This window comes from Tubulanus polymorphus, chromosome 7 (assembly GCF_964204645.1).
Source record: "Tubulanus polymorphus chromosome 7, tnTubPoly1.2, whole genome shotgun sequence".
Lineage (NCBI taxonomy): Eukaryota > Metazoa > Nemertea > Palaeonemertea > Tubulaniformes > Tubulanidae > Tubulanus > Tubulanus polymorphus.
Window position 1 is genome coordinate 5,515,008 of NC_134031.1, and position 23,373 is coordinate 5,538,380.

Consider the following 23,373-nt stretch of genomic DNA (forward strand, 5'->3'; position numbering starts at 1 on the left):
CCGGTCTAAAGCCTAACTAAAAGGTTAAGATCCGATCAGATCATCGGATCGTAAGCAGTGAAGTCCGCGATTTATTAATCGGGAACCTTTTCGACCCGTGTTTACTAACGACCGCAACGGATTGATTGCAGACTGATCTTAAGGATAGAAAAAGTTCTATTTTCTACGACTTATTGTTAATTCGTAGCCAATCAGCGACAGGTGTTGCATCACATGACTGGCGATGATTGAGTCATATTCGACCTGAAAACTCTTAAGATCGTGAGAAAAATGAAAGTTTTGAAAATTTAGGTACCGGTACATTTTTATGCAATTCTAGGGCATATTACTGCTTGAATCGAGTCATAGATCATTGTCGGGTGGAATTTTTCATATGTGATCTCTACAAGGGCACTTGATTAGAAAAGGGGGGTTCAGACCCCCCGAACCCCCCTCTGGATCTGCACCTGATGTGTACTACTGATGTATAGGCCTATGGGAACACAGTCTCATAACCTCTTTTCGGGTGAAGCGCTTAACCCTTTCAGTGCGTCTTCACCGCAGTGCAGTGTATAAATCAGTGATGGATTTTGCTAGTACACCGCACTACGGTGTATTGATGCAATTAGTAATTATCTCAATTGATAGATGGCAGCACCTGTCAAACATAGTGAAATATTAGTAACTAACGATACACTGCACTGCGGTGTAGACGCACTATAGTGGTATTCCCGTAATTCAACACACTAGGGTTGAATCTTTCAAAACTTTTAGATTATCCCCAGCGCTATAGGGTATTAATTAGTCAGCAATGAAAGGGTTAAAAACTACGCATAACAGTTTGCAGTCGCATTTTCCGGGCGATGATCTAAGAAACTTGAAGACTACACATTCATTTTACTTTCTGATTGCATCGGGTGAAAATTCACTAAATTTGACTCGGGAACTGGTCCAGACCGAATCACCTCCCGTACGACTCATTTCGGTTATAACGAAACCCAGGAGTTGGACTTGTCAAACTTGATAAATGTTATGCACACTGAAACAACACCTACAAGGCTGTTCTGAGACCTAACACAGAGTTCCTACCACGACCTCGACAGGAAATGTTTCGGAAAATTATTACCGATTTTATCGTAACCATAGCGATAATATTATTAACGGCAATTTACACTCCTTCATGTGATTCGAAGCGATAATAGTAATCACCTGGATTAGAGCAACAACAAAAAATTGGAACCCAGGATAGCCGTAACAAGGGGTCTAGGGACACCATGCCGGCTTGGCGAAATACTGGACGATCTGACAACTTCAACATTCAATGCCATCTGATGAAAAAAAACATAACAGTAGTAAATAACGAGACGAGTAGTACTATATAGGTTGACTATTTATTTGATGCGAGAGCTTTCGTTACTAATGTATAAAAGAAGAAGCTTCATCGGGTGAATGAGTGATGAAGCTTCTATTCATTAGTAGCGAAAGCTCGTGCGCCAAATAAATAGTTAACCTATATAGTACTACTCATCTAGTTATCTATTCTAAACTCGGTTAACTCTCTTCAGAATTTTCTCACCATAACAGCAAAAAAACATGTATTTTTGATAACAGTAATAGTTATCTATGACCTCATAGAACGTATCATGAGATACAATTTTGATTTCGATAACAAAATATGCATAGGTACCGATACGTACATAAAATGTTATTCTATTTTTATGCCAAAGCGGACTAAAACAGGCATCGAATGCTTCGATAGATAGATAGATAGATTCATGTAGATATTTTATTGTACACAAAAAAAAATTTGCATTGACAGAATCTGTTTTCAATGTTAGTGCACGATATCATTACTTGTGTTATAAATGGCAAGTAGGGATTTATCAGCAACAGCAGCAGCGGCAGCAGCGGCGGCATCAGCCACACCGGCGATGGGCAGTTTTACATCAATTTCACACATTGAAAAAAAATTCGAATTCAAAGGTTATCCTAAGCAACTGCAATATAGATGCGGCAATCACAGCATACATGGTGGTGGCGTCACTTATGATATCAGTGATCTTTAAAAAGTGTGCCGAGTATAAAACTGCTGACGTTCCTCGTTATAGCAAAATCAGAGTCAGGGTTTTGAGTGGAGTCCTCAAGTCCCCATAGTCCTAGTGGAATGGGAAGAGGCCAGAGCAGAACTATTGACAATATCACCATGAACCCTGAATTGATATTGACTGACTGCCAATATATGGACTGAAATAAGACCTCAGTACAGCGAAATTCACTAGTTGACTAGTTAGGACGATCATGATATTGATGACTTATCAAAATGACAACTTACATTTAGTAAAATGAAATGGAATACGAATTGGAACTGAAATAAAGTGACCACACTACACCACCAAAGTAAAGTAAAGTGCTTACTTATCAGGTGATGACTTAAACAGAGTTGGGCTATCCGAGAAGAATGGGAGACCAGGATTTGGAAACCTGGGGCTAGTTCCATAGTCACAGCTTAGACTTAAGATCAGTCTACAAACTTCTTGGTTATAATAGCCCATCTAACAACTTAAGAACAGTCTTAAGATTTAAGATCACTTTTGGACTTAAGTCTCGCCTAAGGTTAGTCATTGGATTTAATAATAATAATAACAATAATAATAATAATAATAATAATAATAATAATAATAATAATAATAATAATGATAACGATAATATTAATTTATTTTCTTATTAAGCACTTAACTAAAACCATAATCTAAGCGCTAGGGATTTAGCCCTGGATTTACAACGTGCTAGACCCAATGGACTGTCTTGGGCCATTGCATAACTCTAACACAATTACTCGAGGTGAAATCAACATTCATAAGTAGCTGACATCAATCAAATTGAAAGTTCGGCTCGTTTAATGGCCCGATAAAGAATATTCATTTCGAAATTGGTATAAGACGTCGAAAGAAACCACAGAGGATTCCACTGCTGTCGATGTTATCTGTGTAAAAGGGAAATTGCGATAACGAACTGCAAATAACCCGCAGCTACGTTTCGTTAAAAAAAAATCCGCCATTTATCAAATGACAACTTAAGAGAGAAGTTGACTGGAGGGAAAACGATATTCCTTGCATGGTTAGTAAACCGTGGCCGTATCGCGAAGCAATATAATAAATTGATTGTTAGGGCGGTAGGAATCTACCACAGGGGGTTTCGCATATACCTCGCTAAATATGGTGGTGATTACCACCAGGCTGGGCGGTGATAGGAAATCCATGGAAACTGGCTACGCTAACAATTCCGGTATATCCGAAATATTCTTTTTTCCAAAATATCCTAAATTTTCAATCATCCCTGATATAGGCCTTACTATCCGTTATTGGCCTTACTTGGCTGCATAGAATTGGTATCAAATCTAGATTCGATACGCACTAAAAATACTAGGGGGAGAGGGGCATACTTAAGTTTCAAAATAATTTGATTTAAAAAAATAAACATAGTATTAAAATCTTTGAGGTGTCGCAAAATTAGTCATATTGCCGATAGGCATATCTAGATATCCATCAAGAACTACGCTATAGGAAATGATTTGTAATGAAATGATTTTAGGCCCAGCAGGGGCCAGTTGCACAGTCGTGACTTAAGTCAAAAAGTGGTCTTAAATCTTAAGACTGATCTGAAGTTGTTAGATTGGCTATAGAACTAAGTTGGTCTTAGACTGGTTTTAACCCTTTCAGTGCGTCTACACCGCAGTGCGGTGTATAAATCAGTGATGGATTTTGCTAGTACACCGCACTGCGGTGTATTGATGTAATTAGTAATTTGTAATTATCTCTATTGAAAAATGGCAGCAAGTGTCACACATAGTGAAATACTAGTAACTAATGATACACCGCACTGCGGTGTAGATCACTATAGTGGTATTCCCATTGTTCAACACACTAGGGTGGAATTTTTTAGAATTTTCAAATTTTCTCCAGCACTATAGGGTATTAATTAGTCAGCACTGAAAGGGTTAAGTCTAAGCCATGACTATGCAACCGGTCCCCTGCCGAACTGGTTAGTGAGAGCTGATGATGTGTTCCGATAACATCGGAATGTAGGACCTATAATATTTTATTTGGATTGCATCAACAAAATATTCTAATCAGAATACAAGTGGCTATTCTACGTACAGGGGCGGTTCCAGGGGTAAGTTCCGACGGTCTTACCAAATATTCTAGGGCAAATTACGTCAGACTCTGCTCGAGTCGGATCTGATTTCAGATGTTTGTTGAAATATTTTTTGGGACACTGTTTACAAAATACATAAAAAATCCCAACTCAAATACCACTCAAGTCGCATACATCTTTACGATCCCAAAAGGTTGGACTTTGGCAGAGTCTACTTTTAAGCCAGGCATTATGGCAGAACCCATTTGATACCTTTACCGTGTCCAGTTACTCAGTCATGACTTAGGTCCAATAGAGTTCTTAATTTCGAGATAATGACTAACTTTAAGTTGTTAGATTGGCTTAGACTGCTCTCAAAACTAAGCCATGACTGTACAACTGGCCTCGGGATTTTTGACAAAATTTGTCCTTTTTTAGATTTCTGTCTAAATTCCTAGGCCTATGAAGGTTTTTGGAAAAAGTGCCTTTAAGAAATTACGATTCTCAAAATTATTGGGTCTTCTGGAATCTCATAAGACTCCTGGATCCGTCCCCTGTACAACACTAGACAACATTCAAGAAGATGTGAGGCTACTTACGTTAACCTCTTTTAATGGAATTCCTTTCATTTACGTGAGCTTTAAAAATATAAATTAAGTCAAAATACGATTTACTTATTCATATCCTCATATCGAGAAATAGGTTTTTTTGAGGACCCTTATTGCCTTGGGTGCTCTGCGTCTAGGCCTTTATCATTACGATCTGCACCAAGACCCGTAGACATACTGCGAGTCTGTTACAACGACCATCCATAACCACAGCCAAGACTACGTAGAGCTTTGAAACAAATTTAACGTTAGGCCTATTGTATTTGGTATTTTGAAGTTTTGACAACATAGGCCTACTTAAGTTTCGACATAGGCCTACCGGTACATTTGTTGGCATTATTATGGCATGAAAACAGACTGCACATCTGAAGTGTAATTGTGATATGGACTAAAGTCAATGATGATGCTCTATGCAATATAAAAGCACTCTGAAGGTTTCTTATTAAGATCGTATCATTTGAAGTTAATCACTTCATATTGACATTAAAAATCCTGGGCATCTTAATATTTGGATGCTTTGGTCGCATCGAATCACTCATTTAACTTGTTAGTTAGTAATTACAATTTTCATGATTTTAGATGATTTAAGATACGGGTTAGAGCAACTATAGCTGAGTCTACAGTTATCGGTGAGCCTCAGCCACACACATTCACACACACACACAGTTTTAATACATTGCAACAATTCCAAGTCGTAACATTCGTTCGATTTCATTCTTACCTTTAACTTCAATTGAACAGCATGAAATACGATATGACAACGAATCCTAATTTCCAGGTACGTAGAGATGACATGCGACAAAAAGCGTCCAGGTCATCGGAGGAGAGATACAAGCAGCAGCGGCACTGCAGCTTCATTACGCTCCATCATTAAGTTCCATCAGCTACTGAATGGCGGCAGCACCTTCCGGGGCATATTTTACAATTTCATATGTAAATAGTGTATGTATATATTGACATAGAACTATTAGTTCTATGATATTGATAATAACTTTGTGGTTAAGACAAGTTTATATTTTCTGTTAATAGTAAATATTGTATACTTTGTATACCATGGAAATGGTTGGAGTGTAAATAAAATCCTAATCCTATTTTGTTGCGTTTCTATTCTTTAAATTCTTATCATTTTTTGTTTTGTAAATATTTGTATAGATATATGTAATACTTTTCCTCCATATACCATGGAAATGGTTGGAGTGTATATGAATTATAATCATAATCGCAATCACCAGCTAAACCTCGAATACGATTCTTTTTAAAAAAGACGAAACCTTTTATTAAGACAATTTCCAGCATTTTCCAGCTTAGATCAGGTATCAATCCAGATTTGGACGATACAAAACCCGTTCAAATACAACAATTTCAATTTTGCCCAAAAGATTCGTATTGACAAGGTCCACTGTATATTGAGTTTACAGAAGGCTTATAAGTGATACACTGTTTCTCCCAATCTACAAAAAACTACAATCATATTTGTTATCAGTTCATTTCTATAGCTATGCCGGGTCAGTAATTGTTAGCTCAGTCATAATTTTAAAAAAAAGTAATGTACAGGTTAGATAGGCAGCTAGTCAGGTGAACTTATAAGCTGGGCTGAAATGAGAAACAAGGTACCGGATATCAATTTTTTTAGCCAAGGGGTTAACTACATAAAGAAGAGAAAGAGAAAATAGGTACAAAGAAAAGGTGAAAAAATGCATATGTATAAATTATCTTTATTCCCTGAATTCGAAGAGAGCATTAAAAAGCCAGATCAAGATCAATTGATCATATGTATATATATATGATAACAAGCACACCTTATTTATACGTCATTCTTCAGATCTTTGCTATACAAAATTCAGCTGCTTTTTGCAAACAATTCTATTTCTCGTAGATTATTAAGATATTCTAATATCTGTAGTTCTACTATTATTATAATGACGAGTGATTGAAATATAGCTACGAATCACAGAACAATAATATCCCTTGAGCTCATGTAATGTCCAGAGTTAACTGGTCACTCTGGAGAAAGGAAAGCAAATCATTGAATCCCTTAAATGCTTAAGGTATCAGCATTTAAAAACAGGTTAAACAACGGTGAATCATATCAATGGCAATATGAATACAGTCACTAACAACTGCCATAACTAACAGTCTCTCAAATAAAATTCATTTCGATTACCGGTATGGGATCATTCGTTTATTACGTACGCATAAAATTTGAATTTTTCAACCCCCCCTCCCCCTCTGTACGCAAAATCGGCCATTTTTTCATATACATTAAGCATTACTGTACGCAATTGCACTGACCCCTCCCCCCTCCCTTGATGCGTACGTAATAAATGAATGACCCCAATATTATCTTGTTAGCTGATTGTGATTCGAAACCTTGAAAGCCTTTCAATGCCCACAACGAAACCCTTTCAATGCCAACAGCACCAGAACCCGATTCCTTTCTTAGTCTGGTTGATGATTAAAACTACAGTAGAACCTCGTAATAACGAACTGGGATACAACGATACATCGGATATAACAAATATAGAATTTGGTCCCGAGTAAGAAAATTTGATTATTTTCATACTGGATATAACAAACTATCGGTTATAACGAATATATATTCTGGTTCCATGAACTTTGCTGTTACGGGGTTCCACTGTATTGCAGATTGTCAAAATATGGTACACTTTTCAATTGCTTGGACCTGCGGCACAGAAGACCTCAAGATTCAGTTTCTGGATAAGTAAAAACTTAATATGTTAAGACTGAATTGCCGTCGTGAAATTATCAATAGCAACTAAACCAGGGGCCTAGTTTCACAAAAAAATTTAACTGCTCAATTTAATGAGTTAATTTTCTTCCTTTTTGTGAACACTGGGCATTGAATCCCAGGTCAAGACCTGTGAGCGTCTTACCAAATAAAAAATAAAGGTAAATTAATAAGGGTCTGGTAGCACCTTTTTGATTCCTTTCCAGAATCTCGAACAATAATTGTCTTTGTCTTTACAGAAATTACCCTTTTTAGATTTTTTCGACAAAATTATGCCCTTTTCAGAATAAAGCCTTTAAATACAGGCGCAAACAAAATCCGCCCCGGATCTCCCTCATATAGGAAAGGGAAAAGTTGAAACTCGTTAATACGATTTCGTTTAAGATGAAACCGACTGATTTCCAGCATGTCCGAGCTAAGATATTTATATCAATCCAGATTTGGATAATAAGAAGCCCGTTTAATGAGGTTCCACTGTAGGTACAAAAACCGATTATACCGTAAAAATCTATTTATAGATAAATATGATATCTTCGTCGGTGCCGTACTGCAGCCGCGCGTTATTCAGCGTCGAGTAACGACAAGCGCAGATACGCTTCGACATCGACGGATCGCGATAAAACACAAGCCCTTTCGACTTGTCGTAGCCGCATAAAACGATAAAATGTCCCTGATATGTTCCCGTGCAACGGTGGCATGATTTAATGCCGCATAATCCGCACGAGTGCGCGTCGCACCAAACGCAACTCATGTGCGACCAGTCGATGAGCAAAATCACGAGATCGCGCTGCGATAAATGGTCGACGATCTCCTTGATGCGTACGGAGCGTTTGTCGACGCGCACGCCGCGCCGCGTCGCTCCGTTGAACAGCTCGGTGACGCGGCATTCGTCGACGGTGAACAGCTTCGTGTAGTAACGCTCTTTCGAATATCCAGGGTCGACGCCTAACGTTACCGTGTACATTTGACACTTGACGCCGTAGTGTTCGAGTATGTACGCCAGGTCGATCGTCCAGACGCTTTCTTTGAAGTCTAGATCGGCGCAAACGCGATCGAGATCGTTGAGCTTGCGCCCGAAGTAGCCGAGCACCATTTTTACGCAGGCGATACCGCAGTCCCAGTGATACGACTGTTTCACGTGCGGAACCGTTTCGAGGATGACGCCGCCGTCCGTCTTTTTAGCCATAGGTGGCGTTGTCGTCGACCCCGCGTCGGAGAGCGACTCGGGGTCAGCCTGCTCGGCTTCATCATCACCACCATCATCTAAAGACAATCCTGAAAATGGAATCGACAGTTGCTAAATTTAGAGGCGAAAGTTGAAACCCTTTCAGGCATCTACACTGCAGGTAGATACCTGACGCCTTTGCAAGTACACCACATTGCAGTGTATCAATGTTAATAGTTAATTGTTTTTATCTCTATTGAAAGATGGCAGCAGTGAAACAGTGAATCATTAGAAAATAACTAACGATACACCGTACCGCGGGGTAGATACACCAGTATGCCGTTATTCAACACAGTTCTCCAGCACTTTCAGGTATTTATCAGTCAGCACTGAAAGGGTTAAGTTAAAAATTTCAAAATTTTTTCATTTTTAACACCTCCGAATTTCAGGTATGTAGCCTACTCCTGACAGCTGGAGGTATTGCATCATAAGCTCATAAGTCTAAGATACAAGATACAAGTCTAATGTCTACTTTATTATGCATTTGAAATATACAGAAGAATAGTATTAATTAGGATACCGTAGCCACTCTCCACATAAATTTTTATTGATTTTACCATTCCCCATATGGATAGTTCCACCACATCATCATCGCACACAATCTTTTTTTTGTTGTTTTGACATTTTTAGGAGAAAACTGAATTAGGCAATTACATTCAGGGGCCAGTTGCTCAAAAGTTGGTTTAAGATAACCGGCCGTTAAATACCATAGTAACAATGAAATTTCAATTGTCACCAGGCATATCAACTAGTATCAATCCACTGGTTAACTAACCAACTTTTGAGCAACCGGCCCCTGATCTGATTGGCAGAGTTGCATTACCTTTAAATTGACCATTGAGGTCAGACTTCGAGGTGGTCATCCTCGTCTACTTTGTTCGTTTTTCATGCCATAAAAATCTAGGAAAAAATGGTAATGATGACGAAATTAATTAATTAATAACTATCCAGATTTTTCCATTTTCGCAACGACCTTGAAAAAAGGAGACTCATCCACCACCGTAAAGGTTGAAACTAAAACTAAAAAGGCAACTTGTATCAAACTTCGTTTCCTTCACAATAATACGAAAATTGAATTCGGGAGAAATTAAATGAATTAAATAAATTTTCTATCTATTTCCATATCTCGGGGTCGCCTTCTTTTGATTTACGACAATAAAATTACATTGATTTTATCAAGCTAAGTATTGCAAGTGAACGTCCAAATCACCTGTCAAAAAGGGTTCATCAGTGTTTTTCTCAAGTTTTGTGATTTCAGTCTCGCTAAAGTATTTTAAGCCTGATGGAAGAAGGTCAAAGGAACGTATTAAGGAGGTTGAGACCTGAACTTGTGAATGACATTCAAAATCACGGGCGTTTATTCGATGTTTTGGAGTCTAAACGAGCACTCCCAAAATCTATCATCGATAAAATTAGAGTAAGTCCTGCTGAGGAGTAAGTCTAGCTAATGACTGATGATTATGTGTATTTGTCACAAAATTATCACATCTACTAGTAGAGTATATTTTACAAGTTCTCTAACAGTAGGCCCATCGCCTCGTTGAGGCCCAGTTTAGTTTCATTTTGAAGACACTTTCTTTCCCTCAACAATCATCTGCAATAATGGATGGGAGGGGCTTTTGTGCAACCCCTTAGGGAGCGTCTCAAAATTTCAAAAGTTGGTCAATTAGTATAACTGTCTAATTCGTTTTAATTAAATTTTTTTTTGCCATATTAAAGTTTATTATCAAATGTACAAATACAAGAAGACAGTTTATACGCTAGCAAAACGTCGATCTGACATTTTGTGTCTTTTTATCTGACATTATGACTGTCAAATCGAGGACAGTTTTTTTCTTACAGTCGTTATCCGATGAAAAAGAACAAATTCGACAAATGTTGGACCGTCTTCAGAAACGGCCGGTGTTCGACGCGTTCTACGACTGTCTAATCGAGAGCGATAACGCATCGATCGCCGATCTATTAAAACCCGAATTAGCGGAGGATAGGAAAAGTTGGGAATCGTTGAATAAACGCAAGACGAGTTACAGCGCGATCGTGCCCGGCGGTTCGGGTAACGGCGGCATCGGCGACGGACTTGCTGAAAGAGTTGTGAATAGGTCAGAGGTGCGCAGAGGCAGCGGCAGCGTTCAAACATATCAGCCCAGCGAAGATGTCGAAAACAGGAGCTTATCTGGAGGTACGAATTGATGAATTATAAAAAGAAACAACTTCTGCTTTTCGAATGATTATTTCATATATGTATCCCCCTTATCAAACTGTGATTACTGCTACGTTGATTATTTCTTGCAATATCATTAATGACAATTTTAAAGTGTGCATGTTGTGTGTTTTTTATATTTCTCTTCTCCTTGTTCACTTATGTTTTATTTTTTGAGGGACTCATTTTACTGTTTCTACAGCCCCTCCAAGTCTAATTCGGTGTATTTTGTACTTAAAATCTGTGTGCATTATGCTGTAAATTATATTTGATATTTGAGCATTCAATACCAATAGCAATGACTGATGCTCATTCTGGACCCAGTTTCAAGGTTAAATTTAACTCCTGAGATTAGAAAACCTCATTATTTCCCTGTTGATTCGACTGCAGAGTCAAATACATGTATGAGCTCAGTATTGTGGTACTAGGTCCCGGCTTATTAAAACTCTGTGGTCGACCATTTCTTGAAAGAGATGATGAGTGTGGTGGTTGATTTTACTGGATTCCGGTGCCACTTTTGAATCGGCTCCCACATCTCTTTGCGCTGCTAACACATCTTGAATCGCTTGTGGTGGGTTGGCTCTAAACATAAAGTATTCCTTCAATTTGGTCGATGCTCCACAGCTCGGTTGCTTCTGTTTTGCGCGACTTTCCTTTAACCTGTTTGTTGTATAACCCGCTTTACAAAATTTAGCGATAGGCTGATTGAATACTCATACCAAATTTCTGCCATAAATTAATGCGATATCAATGTGGGGTTATCTTGTTGATTTCATTTTGCAGATGGGCCGGACCCTGAATGGTCACCTGATAAAGTGGTAGTTTTCCCGACGGATTCTCAATACATCACAGAATTGTATAGAACCAGAAGTTCGAAGGTAGATCAGGTTTTGAATTCTAGTTTACATTTCAATTGTTTTTTCAGCCCATTCAGAATGTGACTCCCGGTGGGCTATTGCATTCACTTTTCATCCGTATGTAGACTGAATCTAGGAGGTATTAACACGCTTAAATTAACATACGGTCCTGATTTTTGTATGTATCTACCTTTAGCCTCTGCATACATTCACCCGGGGGTGTTGAATGACACAGTATTTCAATGTAAGCTGTCCCCAAAAAAGTGTACCAAATACAAGCTGTCCCTAGTTTCATTAATAGTAATGTTTTATATGCAGTGAGTTTCAATATCGTTGGTTTCTGTATATGTTCTCCAGGGGGTGTTGAATATCAAAATTTTCAGATTGTTAAGCATTTTAGACTACTTTCCAAGTAGACATGGTGATCCTGGAACCCGAGTTTAACCCTATCAGTGCTTTAAAGTTATCAGTCGCCAAAGTGCTGGAGATAATTTGGAAATCAATAAAAAAATTCTAGGCTAGTGTATTGAATAATGGGCATAATGCTTTTGTGCATCTACACCGCAGCGTGATGTATCGTTAGTTACTAATACTTCACTGTTTGACAGGTGCTGTCATCTTTCAAGAGATAAACCTAATTACTAATGATATCAACACACTGGATGTGGTCTACTAGAACTCCATCACTGATTTATTCGCCGCACTGCAATGTACTGAAAGAGTTAGGATCTAAATTGCGATTTTTATGGAATAACTACCCTATCATGTATTTCAGTGTTATAATATGCATACGCATCCTCGTGGCCGAGCGATAGTGGCGTATAACAACAAATTCCCAGCAGACATTTTGCGAGGCACGTTTCAACGTGAAAATGATTTGAAGGCCGTGGAAAGATTACTGGAAGGATTAGAATTCAATGTTACCTGGTGGCAAGACTGTTCTAAACAGGTATATTGCAGAGTTTCTTCTTTTGGACCTATGCCATTACAGTTTATAAGTTTTATTCATTCTTGTTACATCAGATTACGATAAGGTGACAAAATGAATTAAACTATCCAGAAAATATGGATTTACAGGGGTGGATCTAGGAGATTGGAAGACAGGAGTCTAGAAGAAAAGACTAAAGCATTTTTCAAATAAAGCAGGACGCAGGTCTATAAATGACTTAAACTTTTCTCCGACAGGATTTTCTGAACAAACTCGAAGCCGAGTCTAAGAATCCGGATAACGATAACCACGACAGTTTTATGATGATAATGTTGACTCATGGCACCGACGCTGGTCTACTCATGGCTGATGGAGGTATCGTTACCGAGCTGGAAATTCTCGAGTATTTTTCGACGTCGAAGTGCCGGTATTTACTTCAAAAACCGAAACTGTTCTTCATACAAGCATGTCGAGGGAGTAAGTAAATTGTATCAAAAGGTACATGAGACAAAATAACTTCATTTGTAGATCTAAGACATCGACTAGGTCTATGAAGAGACAGCATTTGTTTAATATACAGAGGGGAAAGACCATTCAATGCTTTAAAAACCAATAAATCTGCCTTGAACTCACTACGTTTGTGTATAGGTAGCCAGTGCAATTCAAAAAGATCTGGCGTTATGGAACTCCAGTAAATACTGTAGGAATTGTAAATACTGTAGGAATTTTGCTGTTTTTTTTTCAGTAAAAGAAATTTGCTTTTTAGGTTCTGTTTATTCTAATCGTAGAACAAAAAGATGAAGGACGGATGGATGCACAGCCGACACAGATGGGGCTGGGTGAACTGTTGAGTCGGGCACCAGTCGCTGAAATGGGTTCCAAGGATGATGCCGATGCTATCCCTACGACAGCGGGGAATTTTGCCGACATGTTGGTGTCTAATGCAACTTTTACAGGTAATTCTTAAGATATGGCTGCCTGGTTTTTAAGGTATCTTTCTGTACTTACGATTTTGCATAGACTTGAAGAGTAAAGTTGAACAGTAATATCTCGTAATACTTTTCTTGATCCCAAAATTTAAAGAATCTGTTGAAAATATTCGCCAAAAGTCGTAGGGCCATTTTCTTTCCATCGTAGATTCTTCCCTGTTCCTGTATAATAATTCAGTGTAATATGTAAGTGCACGCTAGTAAAACAGGGTTTTGCGCCATGGCTAAGTCGAGCGATGCCATCAGGTCCGAATCCCTGCCAAGGGAGCATGGTCTCAGTCTAGTTACATCATGTAATAAAACCGTATCGTACTTTTAAAGGTTATAAAAGTTACGCGTATTCTCAACGGAAAAGTACGTGGTATGTACAGACGTTAACTGAAGTTTTCTCGAAGAAATCTTGCGAAGAAGACGTCGTCTCGATGTTAACTATGGTAATCGTCATCCACAAAGTCCGTCATAACAGAGCTGCCAACTGTTTCTGATTTTCAGTATTTGAAAGATGTTACTGAGGGTCTTACTGTTGATTAGTGATTAATTTGAACATTTTCTTTCATATTTCTATGAAATGTTACTGAAAAAAATTCAATTTGTTACTGATAGCACTTTTCAGAGGTTGGCAGCTCTGTTTTAACGCCATCTTCTTTATTACCACTGCCATCATTTTTCGGAGAAATAATTTGTCCAATCTAACTCAAATTCAATGAAACTACCATTCTTTATAGCGCCAAGTTAATGATCGTGATAAATCATTTCCAGTGGTATTATAAAGGACTTTTACTGTATTCACCATTGGGCTGCTTTATAAATGCTCAGTTCCTCCGTTTTCCAATAATTTTCGTTATATATAATATATATATATATGTATATATATATATATGTATAAATTATTCTAGGTTCATGACCTAATTTCGAAAGTTCGAACAAAAGGGGACGCCGTGCAAACGCCGAATATTAGTATGAATACGCTGACGAAAAAGGTCTACTTTTTTCCTGGATTATGAATCGAAGCCGGAACCAAACTACCAGTATATGCATTGAAGCTCTTAGTAAAACCCGGACTTATACAGATTCTTTATTCAATAAAAATCTGTCTTTGCGGTTTCCGTTCAATAACTTCATAAAAACCCATGTTCTTTCGTAACGAAAAGTTGAATAATGATGTCGAGAAACATTTAATGAAAATAAATCAAATTTTTTTATATAAAAAATCATTTCATCTTTATTTTACGATCTATTTCGGTTTCAACCCTTGTATGTACTTAAAATCATAGAAGTGTAAGTGAACACTAATATGTTAAAATACGCTGTAATGTCTAAGTATAAAAACAACTTCTTTTTGATAGTTAAATCGCTAAGAAAACATTGTCGCTAAAATATTGAAACATCAGATAAATCAAAATCAGTACAGCCCATCCATTTGTTTATTGGTACATCTAATTTGCTCTATGCATTTTAAGCAGTATCTATTAGGGCCAAACTTGCTTATACAATTTGTCATAGTTGGGATGATCATCATGTTGACGACTGGTTAGATTTTGAAGTGCAAATAGAGACTCAAAAGCAATGATTTAACCCTTTCATTGCTGACTTTCAATACTTGAAGTGCTGGAGATAATTTGGTAATTCCACCCCAGTGTAATGTGTAGCAGGGAGTTTTTGGGTATCCTGATCTGAAAGAGCAGGCACACTGCTTTAGTTCGTATACACCATGGTGCGGTGTATCGTTAGTTACTAATACTTTGCTATATTTTACAGGCCATCTTTCAATAGAGATAAAAATTGATAACGAATAACATAAATTCACCGTAGTGTGGTGTATCAGCAAAGTCCATCATCGATTTATACACCGTACTGCAGTGTAGAAGCACTGAAAGGGTTAACTGAGTCCGACACATGCATAGTTGAAATAGGGTTAATTCTAGATCACCCTACATTTGTACCGAATGAATAAATGGCCCTTATTTGATAGTGGAAAGATTTTTATAAAATATTTTAGTTGGAAGCAGAGACCTATCTGATATAACGGATTAACAATCACTATCTGTCAACATTTGGCTCATTCAAACACATTTGCATATATATCATATGAATCTATCTACACGATGTGAATATGAGAAATTTACAATAAAATGAGAGGAATGTATAACAATAAGCATAATATATACATTCTTAAATATACAAAGATTTTTATGTACATCCATTGTCAATTGTTCTAATCCATTTACCTTGGTCCTGACATAGCAGTATTCGGTCGCTACTGCTTTGCTCTGTAGCTCACACAGTGTGACAGAGACAGAAAAGGCAAGACAGCGGGCTTCAATGAAATTAATTCTATTGGGAGCGTAAAGCAAATCTCCGAGAATATGGTCTACTCTGCTTACCTCAAGTTTCGCGGGACTAATGAATTCTCTCCGAGATACGACAATTGCGGGGTAGTCGGAGCTGGGATTCGTTGTTATCACAATAATTTGGAGTAAGAAAATCAGTAATATATTGTCCGGGGCATGCGAGGCAATAACAGGGTAAACAGAGTATTTTATTCATTGAGTGTATGATTAGTTGATTAATTTAGTAACGTTTTATGTCTTCACAAGACCTTTCTACTGGACACAACAGGTATATTTCTATTCCTGAGATCACACTTCAACTATGAATACATTTTAATGTATATTTGTTTTTCATCATCGATTATTTACCAGTACATTCTTCGATGTATTCTAACTTATGTATCGTTTGTCTAGTCTATTTCTACGTCCACACGATATCTGACCAATCACAGCAGCAGGATATGACGCGATACACAATTCAACCTGAACCTGAAAGTTTCATAAAAATACCAAAAGGCGTTATGTACGTTTACTAACGAAGATATTATATATAACAAAAGGATTCTTTTAACCCTTTCATTGATTAATTAATACCCAAAAGTGCAGGTGATAATTTGAAATTTAAGAATAATTCCACCCCAGTCTGTTGAATATTTGGCATACTGCTATAGTGTACGTCTAGATCTCAGTGCAGTGTATCGATAGTTACTACTATTTCACTATGCTTGACTAATAACATTAATACATTGATTTATACATGGCACTGGAGTGTAGATGCACTGAAAGGGTTAGTTACTAATATGCCACTATAACAGATGATAGTGCGGTGTACTAGCATCATCGATTCATACACCGCACTGCAGTATTGACGCACTGAAAGGGTTAACACATGAAAACTAACATTGAACTGACTTACCTCTAATGAATATCACAATTATCATTTGATTATCTACTCAAATCTGGTGAAGATCACCGCGATAGAAATTCAGAAATCTTCACGCTACGTTCTCGAGCTAGATTCAATACATCGTCCGCCATTTCGGGCACCGTAGTAAACCGTACTTTACTGAATGAGAACGCATCGTAGAGAAATTCCATCACTTGATCCTAAAAAATAATAAATCTCGAAGTAACCACTGTTGTGAAGTAACCACAGGGTGGCCACTTACATGGGAATTTTCTTTTCAATAAAAAAGGCAGGGAATGGTAAGGGAATTTCGTAAAAAAGCTAAAAACCAGGGATAAGTGGAAATTTGTTGAGATTGCTAGATTAAAATCAAACAGTTATCATCTATGTTGTATGTATTTGACTGTTTATTGATTGGATTCTTATGATTGGACTGTAGGTTCTTTCTGACTCCATAGTCAAATTCGAACACATAACTATAGAACTCACAGGGTCCTGTCATTCTATATGGTCAACATTTTAATTGGTACTCACCTTAAAGAAGTAACATAGACGATTCATCTGTTCGTTAGGACCTAAGAATCCCCAGGCAAGAACGGGACTCATGTGTTCCGATATGGCGTAGAAATGTGCAATAAAACCATTAGGAACCTGTAGAAAAATGGAATAATTCTCTTTAAAGAAATGAGATTCTGGACTTGGAAAATGATAGTTTAGAGAAAACCTCCACTAACCTTCAACAGTCTTCTCTTAGCTTTTAGTACCGACCACACAGCAGTAGCCAAAGCCTACGATAAAATCAGAATTCAATTGCATCAATTAAGAGAAAATATGAATCATAAGACGAAAACTGTCGTATTCTCTTTCCAGCAAGCGCCTCCTCATAATTCTAATATTTTTTGTTTGAAAACCCAGGGGCCATATACCAGTACGTGAGAGTTCTTTTATTTCTAGAAAAAGGAGGCATTTACCCTTAGAGGGCCACTTGCCTGGGAGAATACAGTAATAATGAATACGGAACTTACAGTTTCTTTAAAACCGTTCGAAAGCCAACGGTTCTGTACAACAGTTGTTACCGATGTCGGCGGACTTTCCAGATCGTCGAATGCATCCATGAGAATAAAATCGAGCACAACGTCATAAAACGATATCACTTTTACCTACGAAACAAAAACGCGCAATCGGCCATATCAGTAGTGATTCTGAAGAGGTGCGATGCAGTGTGGGATATATAGAGAATCTCGCACTGAGAAAGATGTGGTTCAAATCGTCGGTAAAGTGTTTTCAAAAGCTTGTTATCAAATGTGTAGTGAGAACTTTAAGGCATACAGCTTAACATTCAAAATAGAAATTTCATTTTGAGACCACCGATTCCATAGCCATCGAGATACGAATAAAATTTCCATAGCTTCATTCAAGGGGTAGGAAAAAATTCCCACATTCCAAAACTTGTAAGAAAAGAAAACCCTGTTAATGGCATGAAATGCTGCCATAATACAGTGAACCTAGTGAGCGAGGTGTACAGGGAACGTGCTATTATTATACATACCCCTCTACCTCTTAATTCGTCCTCCATTGATTTACGATTCTCGGCGATGCTCACGTATTCGATCATTTCGTCAAATGCGATTTGAAAATCTTCAGGATCCTACAAGATAATGTACATACGTAAAAATAACAGTGTTCAACAAACAGCACACGTTACCGGTGAGAGAGAGAGAGAGAGAGAGAGAGAGAGAGAGAGAGAGAGAGAGAGAGAGAGAGAGAGAGGAGAGAGAGAGAGAGAGAGAGAGAGAGAGAGAGAGAGAGAGAGAGAGAGAGAGAGAGAGAGAGAGAGAGAGAGAGAGAGAGAGAGAGAGAGAGAGAGAGAGAGAGAGAGAGAGAGAGAGAGAGAGAGAGAGAGAGAGAGGAGAGAGAGAGAGAGAGAGAGAGAGAGAGAGAGAGAGAGAGAGAGAGAGAGAGAGAGAGAGAGAGAGAGAGAGAGAGAGAGAGAGAGAGAGAGAGAGAGAGAGAGAGAGAGAGTGAATGCTTTGAATCTTACCCGATCAGCTTTGATTAGTATATCAGTCAACAACTGTCTGCCCATATCTATAAACCATTTCAATATAGTTACGTCGCTGAACAATTCCTGTAGAAATTCAAGAAACAGTTACATTATTAACTCATTCATGGGAAAGATCTGCGTCCTGTGAATCAGTGATGTACATTATCTAGTAAAAATTGTTCCGTAAACCCTTCTAGGAAGTTGGCGGAATTCATATACCTTATATTCAACACCACAAAAATAGCTACTGGTAATATGGCAATCTATAGGCCCTTCATTTAACCGGTATTACATTATGAAAGAAGTCAGTATGCCCCATCAGAAAGTGGTCTGAAATGGCTGACATTCCAACGATTTCAGAATTCAACAATCCCTGGTAAACATATAATAAAGAAACTGATTTCCCTGCAAGTCGCCAGAATCACAGAACATGTCATACAACTTTGCAATTGATTATGGTAACAAAATATGCATTCAGGCGGCTTGAGTAGTAGTAATAGGCAGGCCAGATGTGGGTAGGTTGAGGACTAATAGTTTGTTAAAGAACGTATAGTACTTTTTAATTTTTGAAGATGAAATGTGACATGTAAATGAATCCCAAGAAAGTCTTAGAATATCACCTCGAATGCCAGGCGTAAACAATGCAATTTGGCTAAGAATTCCGAGTCCGATGAACATCGCACCATTTTCGTTCGCAGTTCTCTGCAAGGGATCACCCCATGTTCTAGTTCTAATAAGGCAGCTTTATACATGTATAGATGTTGATATCTGGCATTCTGGTCAACCATATCCGACAGATCGGCCATCTACAAACAAATACGTAAATGAAAATTTAACATTAACACGGTCGCGCTAAAACTATATTCAAGAATATCATTAATACTAATACAGTCAAACTAGTTAATTAGTCATTTTCAATAAACTTTGAACTTTGATTTTCAGGCCCCCAAATTCGAATATCATATATCATAGGAGCCGCTAAATATAAGGAATTTTTAAGGAGATAATTTCAAGGAAGTGTCCTCATCACCTTCATATCCTAATTACAGTAGACCTCCTTAATCATCAGTACTGTTTTTCTCAGTAAACCGTTAGTTCGGTGGTTTTGTAAGAAAATTTCAATCCTTTACAGTACCTGAACTAAGTAACTAATTTGTGGTAAGGGTAAAAAAAATCCAGGTCTCACCTGTACCGATTTCGGCGGAACTACAGATGTTTCTAATTGCCTATTTCTCAAAATTCAAGGCGTTTTAAAAGAGTTTCTGATTCATGCGCCTTTAAAAGCATTTCCCATTTTGAAGGAGTTTTTAAGGAGTTGTAGGGACCCTGTTGTTGTAGCACTGGCTTCAAATTTGACAGTACCTCGGAGGCGGAAACGAATGAATCCTGGTCGCTATCGTCGGACATCGTGCTGCGTCTCTCGCGCTCGTAAACGCGATCCATTTCGCTGAGCGCCGTCAGGGCGGAATCCAACGCGGCGGCGCTCGCTTGTCGATATAGACGACGCTCGTATTCCTCTTGTATCTGATAACTTCTATCGATCAGATTTTCTATTTGTTGCCGAAGATCTGAAGATACGGCTGTTGAAAACTTTTCTTCTTCCTGCTGAAAAAAATTTTGAGTTAGTGCAATGTTAACATTTTCCATCAGTCTTCATATACATCATCAGACTTCAAATACATTGCATTAATTCATTTGACATGCAATTTTTCATGCAGGAATTTTGTGGTATTTTTCGAATTTTGTAAGGTGATAGTCCAAGGTATAGGGAGGCTACTGTAAAACAAACAGGATTTTCATAAACGCCTCAAAATTTGTCATGTTTACATCAATAATCTTACAAACTGTTCAATCTCCAGTTTCAGATGCGCCTCTAAGGTCAGGTTTGGACTGTCAGAAATTTTTCAATTTGTTGCATTTATGTCATGCAGATAAGATCGAAATAGCAGTAAGGGCTTCCCCAGGGTTCTTGCAAATATTCCCTGATTAAATCATAAGAAATCCTCAGCAGGTGCCCTCTCTTCTCAAGAGTGAAGTTCCTCGTACTACTCATCACCAGCAAGAACAACAGAACACTAAAATTTCACATTCCCTGACTTTTCACGGATTTCAGATTTCCAAGAAAAGAGTCGGGGATAAATAAATAAATCTAAAATTCTTTGATTTTCCTAACTTGAAAGATTAAAACATTATATTGACCCAGCACATATTGTCGGTATGGTTCCGCAGTTTATGACTTACATTAATGAAAGTTTCGCCGTCGGTAACATCTCCATTTCCTATATGCGTAATACCAGCGTCGTCCTGTATTCTCAATAACGCATCTTCCCAATAGTGAATCGCATTGTTCAGCGAATCCAAACCTAGAAAACGATCGTTTTGATTTGTTGTTCATCCAAGGAAGGCTAAAGGGGCTGTCCGCAAAAGACATCCACGCTGTAGGGGGAGAGGTTTTCTTTGAATTTTTGGACTTTTGTGGATAAGAGGGAGGGGTCCTCTGTACAACCAGATTATTTCTAGTTGGATTCTAGGCACATTCAGATCTCTCGGGAAGCTAGGAATCAACGTCGTATTGATAAAATAACTCTTCCTGGCAAATGTGGTACACATGCTATTATGAGTTGTTCCTAAAAGTGAACATATCAAAACATCATGGAAGTCAGTTTGAAGAACCCAACCCAGATCATGACTTCCAAAAAGTTGTAGTTTGACTGAATGGCTGAATCATAACAATTACTATTGATGATTACATGTACATCAATATAAGAACAATGACCTATTAACTTATAATCTGTACATTATGAACATAATTCTTAAGATATAAATAAATAGGTACATAAATAAGAAGGACAACCCCAAGCCCTAGAAGCGGTGCCTAATTGGGGGATTGTCCTGTGGAAAAAGGAATTAATAAACTTAATGATGATTAGATATGAAGATATCTAGACTTCAAGCACTTACCCATTTGACACAGTTGTTGAGGAGACATCGTCGAAGTGTCGAGATTATGAGTAATCGTAGAAGTAGAACTACTCAGTGAATGTGAATTATGTCGTCTGCTGTTTAACGATAAATGATGAATGCTCGGACTATTGCTGTGTTGACTGTTTCTACAACTCGGTATATCTGCAATACATTTTCAAGTAGGAATCATATAAATTCCAGATCACGTAGTAGATAATTCACATTAGCTCCATATATTTCAAAGCATTGATATAATATTGCAGCCACTCTGGAAACGGGCAATAGATATTTTATAAGGGGTGGCTGATTTTCAGAGGGGTGGATGTAAAACCTCAAGTGGTGAACCCTTAAATCATCAATTTAGGTGATACTTCGGTAGGACGTTTTTTTTTCTTTTAAGAAGTGGGTGTGAAGACAAACCTCCATTAGGACTTTTAGCCGACAACGGACTGTAACTACGTGATCTCGAATTTATAGAATTACGGTGGACGACCGGTTTCCGCGTGGACCGCGGTTTACGACGTTTGAATACAGTAGCCAGTACTCCGATAATGAATACTCCGACCGATACTCCGACTATCGTGGCCTTCACAGGTGTACTCAACGACTGCATTCTACAACTGCCTGATGAGGTGGAGTGGCATCTAAAAATAAAATATCAATGTATCACCATTTGATTTATTCAGCTAATAAGTCCGTTCATTAAAATTTAACCCTTTTAGTGCATCTTCTCCGCAGTCTGGAGTATAATCGGTGATTGGCTTTGTTAGTACATTGCGTCAAGTGGTATTGATGTTATTAACCCTTTCAGTGCATCTATAGTCTACAGCAGTGCGGCGTATAGTTTGGTAATGGACTTTGCAAGAACACCGCACTGCGGTGTATAGATGTAATTCGTTAAGATGGCAGCACCTGTCAAACACAGTTAGATAAAGTAAGTAACGATACACCGCACTGCGGTGTAGACACATTATTACTGATGCCTGATATTTGATGCACTAGGCTGGAATATTCAAATATTTTCAAATTATCCACAGCACATTAGGAATAGGGTACTAATAAGTTAGCACCCAAAGGGATAAATTGGATTAGTAAAAAAATGTACAGTACTGTACAGATTTCTCTTGTCTTTTTGATGATAGCCTACTGCAAATCTCTAAAAATTAATGGATCAGGCTGATTTTGATCTGAAAACTGACGACTTCATTATCATCACATTGTCTAACGACGTTATGATCAAATTGATTGTTTACCAGACAAAACACATGGAAGGAAAGGGAAAGAACATCTTTTTTCGGCGACCTTTTCCTAGACCCGGAAGTAAACCGGAAGTAGGCATTCTAGAGAATGTCGCGGGCGTTAAAATGACTCCAAGTTTAACCGAAAAAAAATTACGGTTGACCTCCGTTAAAACATGTTCCTTCGATTAATCGAATATCCTACGTTAATTCGTGGTATT

General features: G+C 38.0%; 4 protein-coding genes across 6 annotated transcripts in view; 1 reads left to right on the forward strand and 3 right to left on the reverse strand.

Annotated features, from left to right (window-relative positions):
- The window catches only part of LOC141908290 (endothelin-converting enzyme homolog), a 64,367-nt gene extending 58,800 nt beyond the window's left edge, over positions 1–5,567 (reverse strand). The window contains exon 1 of the mRNA XM_074798271.1: positions 5,443–5,567. The gene's annotated coding sequence lies outside the window, so the exon portion shown is untranslated. The remainder of the gene's footprint in view (positions 1–5,442) is intronic.
- Positions 5,568–6,448: 881 nt separating this feature from the next.
- LOC141908141 (protein GUCD1-like) lies at positions 6,449–9,655 on the reverse strand. The gene is made up of 2 exons (XM_074798012.1): positions 9,519–9,655; positions 6,449–8,745 (listed from the first exon to the last, which is right to left on the reverse strand). The coding sequence occupies exons 1-2, from the start codon at positions 9,556–9,558 to the stop codon at positions 7,979–7,981; spliced, it is 807 nt and encodes a 268-aa protein (XP_074654113.1). The 5' UTR covers positions 9,559–9,655; the 3' UTR covers positions 6,449–7,978.
- On the forward strand, positions 8,710–14,919 carry LOC141908140 (caspase-7-like). 2 transcript variants are annotated; one of them, XM_074798011.1, is made up of 10 exons: positions 8,710–8,816; positions 8,899–9,007; positions 9,954–10,112; positions 10,538–10,874; positions 11,679–11,773; positions 12,528–12,701; positions 12,938–13,157; positions 13,469–13,636; positions 13,991–14,103; positions 14,566–14,919. In XM_074798011.1, exons 3-10 carry the CDS (start codon positions 9,978–9,980, stop codon positions 14,671–14,673), a joined length of 1,350 nt encoding a protein of 449 aa, XP_074654112.1. In that variant the 5' UTR covers positions 8,710–8,816; positions 8,899–9,007; positions 9,954–9,977; the 3' UTR covers positions 14,674–14,919. The 2 variants fall into 2 exon arrangements, with proteins under 2 accessions (XP_074654112.1, XP_074654111.1); XM_074798010.1 differs by having other exon boundaries at positions 9,647–10,112; positions 14,566–14,917.
- LOC141908139 (mitoguardin-like) lies at positions 14,889–23,240 on the reverse strand. Of its 2 annotated transcripts, none has more exons than XM_074798009.1 (13): positions 23,168–23,240; positions 22,335–22,558; positions 21,912–22,076; positions 21,192–21,313; positions 20,313–20,552; positions 19,571–19,756; positions 18,948–19,034; positions 18,456–18,554; positions 17,932–18,066; positions 17,641–17,694; positions 17,441–17,557; positions 16,916–17,106; positions 14,889–16,488 (listed from the first exon to the last, which is right to left on the reverse strand). In XM_074798009.1, exons 2-12 carry the CDS (start codon positions 22,525–22,527, stop codon positions 16,969–16,971), a joined length of 1,536 nt encoding a protein of 511 aa, XP_074654110.1. In that variant the 5' UTR covers positions 22,528–22,558; positions 23,168–23,240; the 3' UTR covers positions 14,889–16,488; positions 16,916–16,968. The 2 variants fall into 2 exon arrangements, with proteins under 2 accessions (XP_074654110.1, XP_074654109.1); XM_074798008.1 differs by having other exon boundaries at positions 20,313–20,555.
- Positions 23,241–23,373: the final 133 nt, after the last annotated feature.

Coding starts and splice junctions, on each gene's coding strand:
- LOC141908139 (XM_074798008.1), bottom strand. CDS start 22,527: ATGCAGTCGTTGAGTACACCTGTGAAGGCCACGATAGTCGGAGTATCG. Junction 18,555..18,947: donor TACTAATCAAAGCTGATCGG/GTAAGATTCAAA, acceptor ATTATCTTGTAG/GATCCTGAAGATTTTCAAAT. Junction 17,558..17,640: donor CTAAGAGAAGACTGTTGAAG/GTTAGTGGAGGT, acceptor ATTTTTCTACAG/GTTCCTAATGGTTTTATTGC.
- LOC141908140 (XM_074798011.1), top strand. CDS start 9,978: ATGGAAGAAGGTCAAAGGAACGTATTAAGGAGGTTGAGACCTGAACTT. Junction 10,113..10,537: donor CTATCATCGATAAAATTAGA/GTAAGTCCTGCT, acceptor TTTTTCTTACAG/TCGTTATCCGATGAAAAAGA. Junction 11,774..12,527: donor ATAGAACCAGAAGTTCGAAG/GTAGATCAGGTT, acceptor CATGTATTTCAG/TGTTATAATATGCATACGCA.
- LOC141908141 (XM_074798012.1), bottom strand. CDS start 9,558: ATGACCACCTCGAAGTCTGACCTCAATGGTCAATTTAAAG. Junction 8,746..9,518: donor CCTCAATGGTCAATTTAAAG/GTAATGCAACTC, acceptor TTCCATTTTCAG/GATTGTCTTTAGATGATGGT.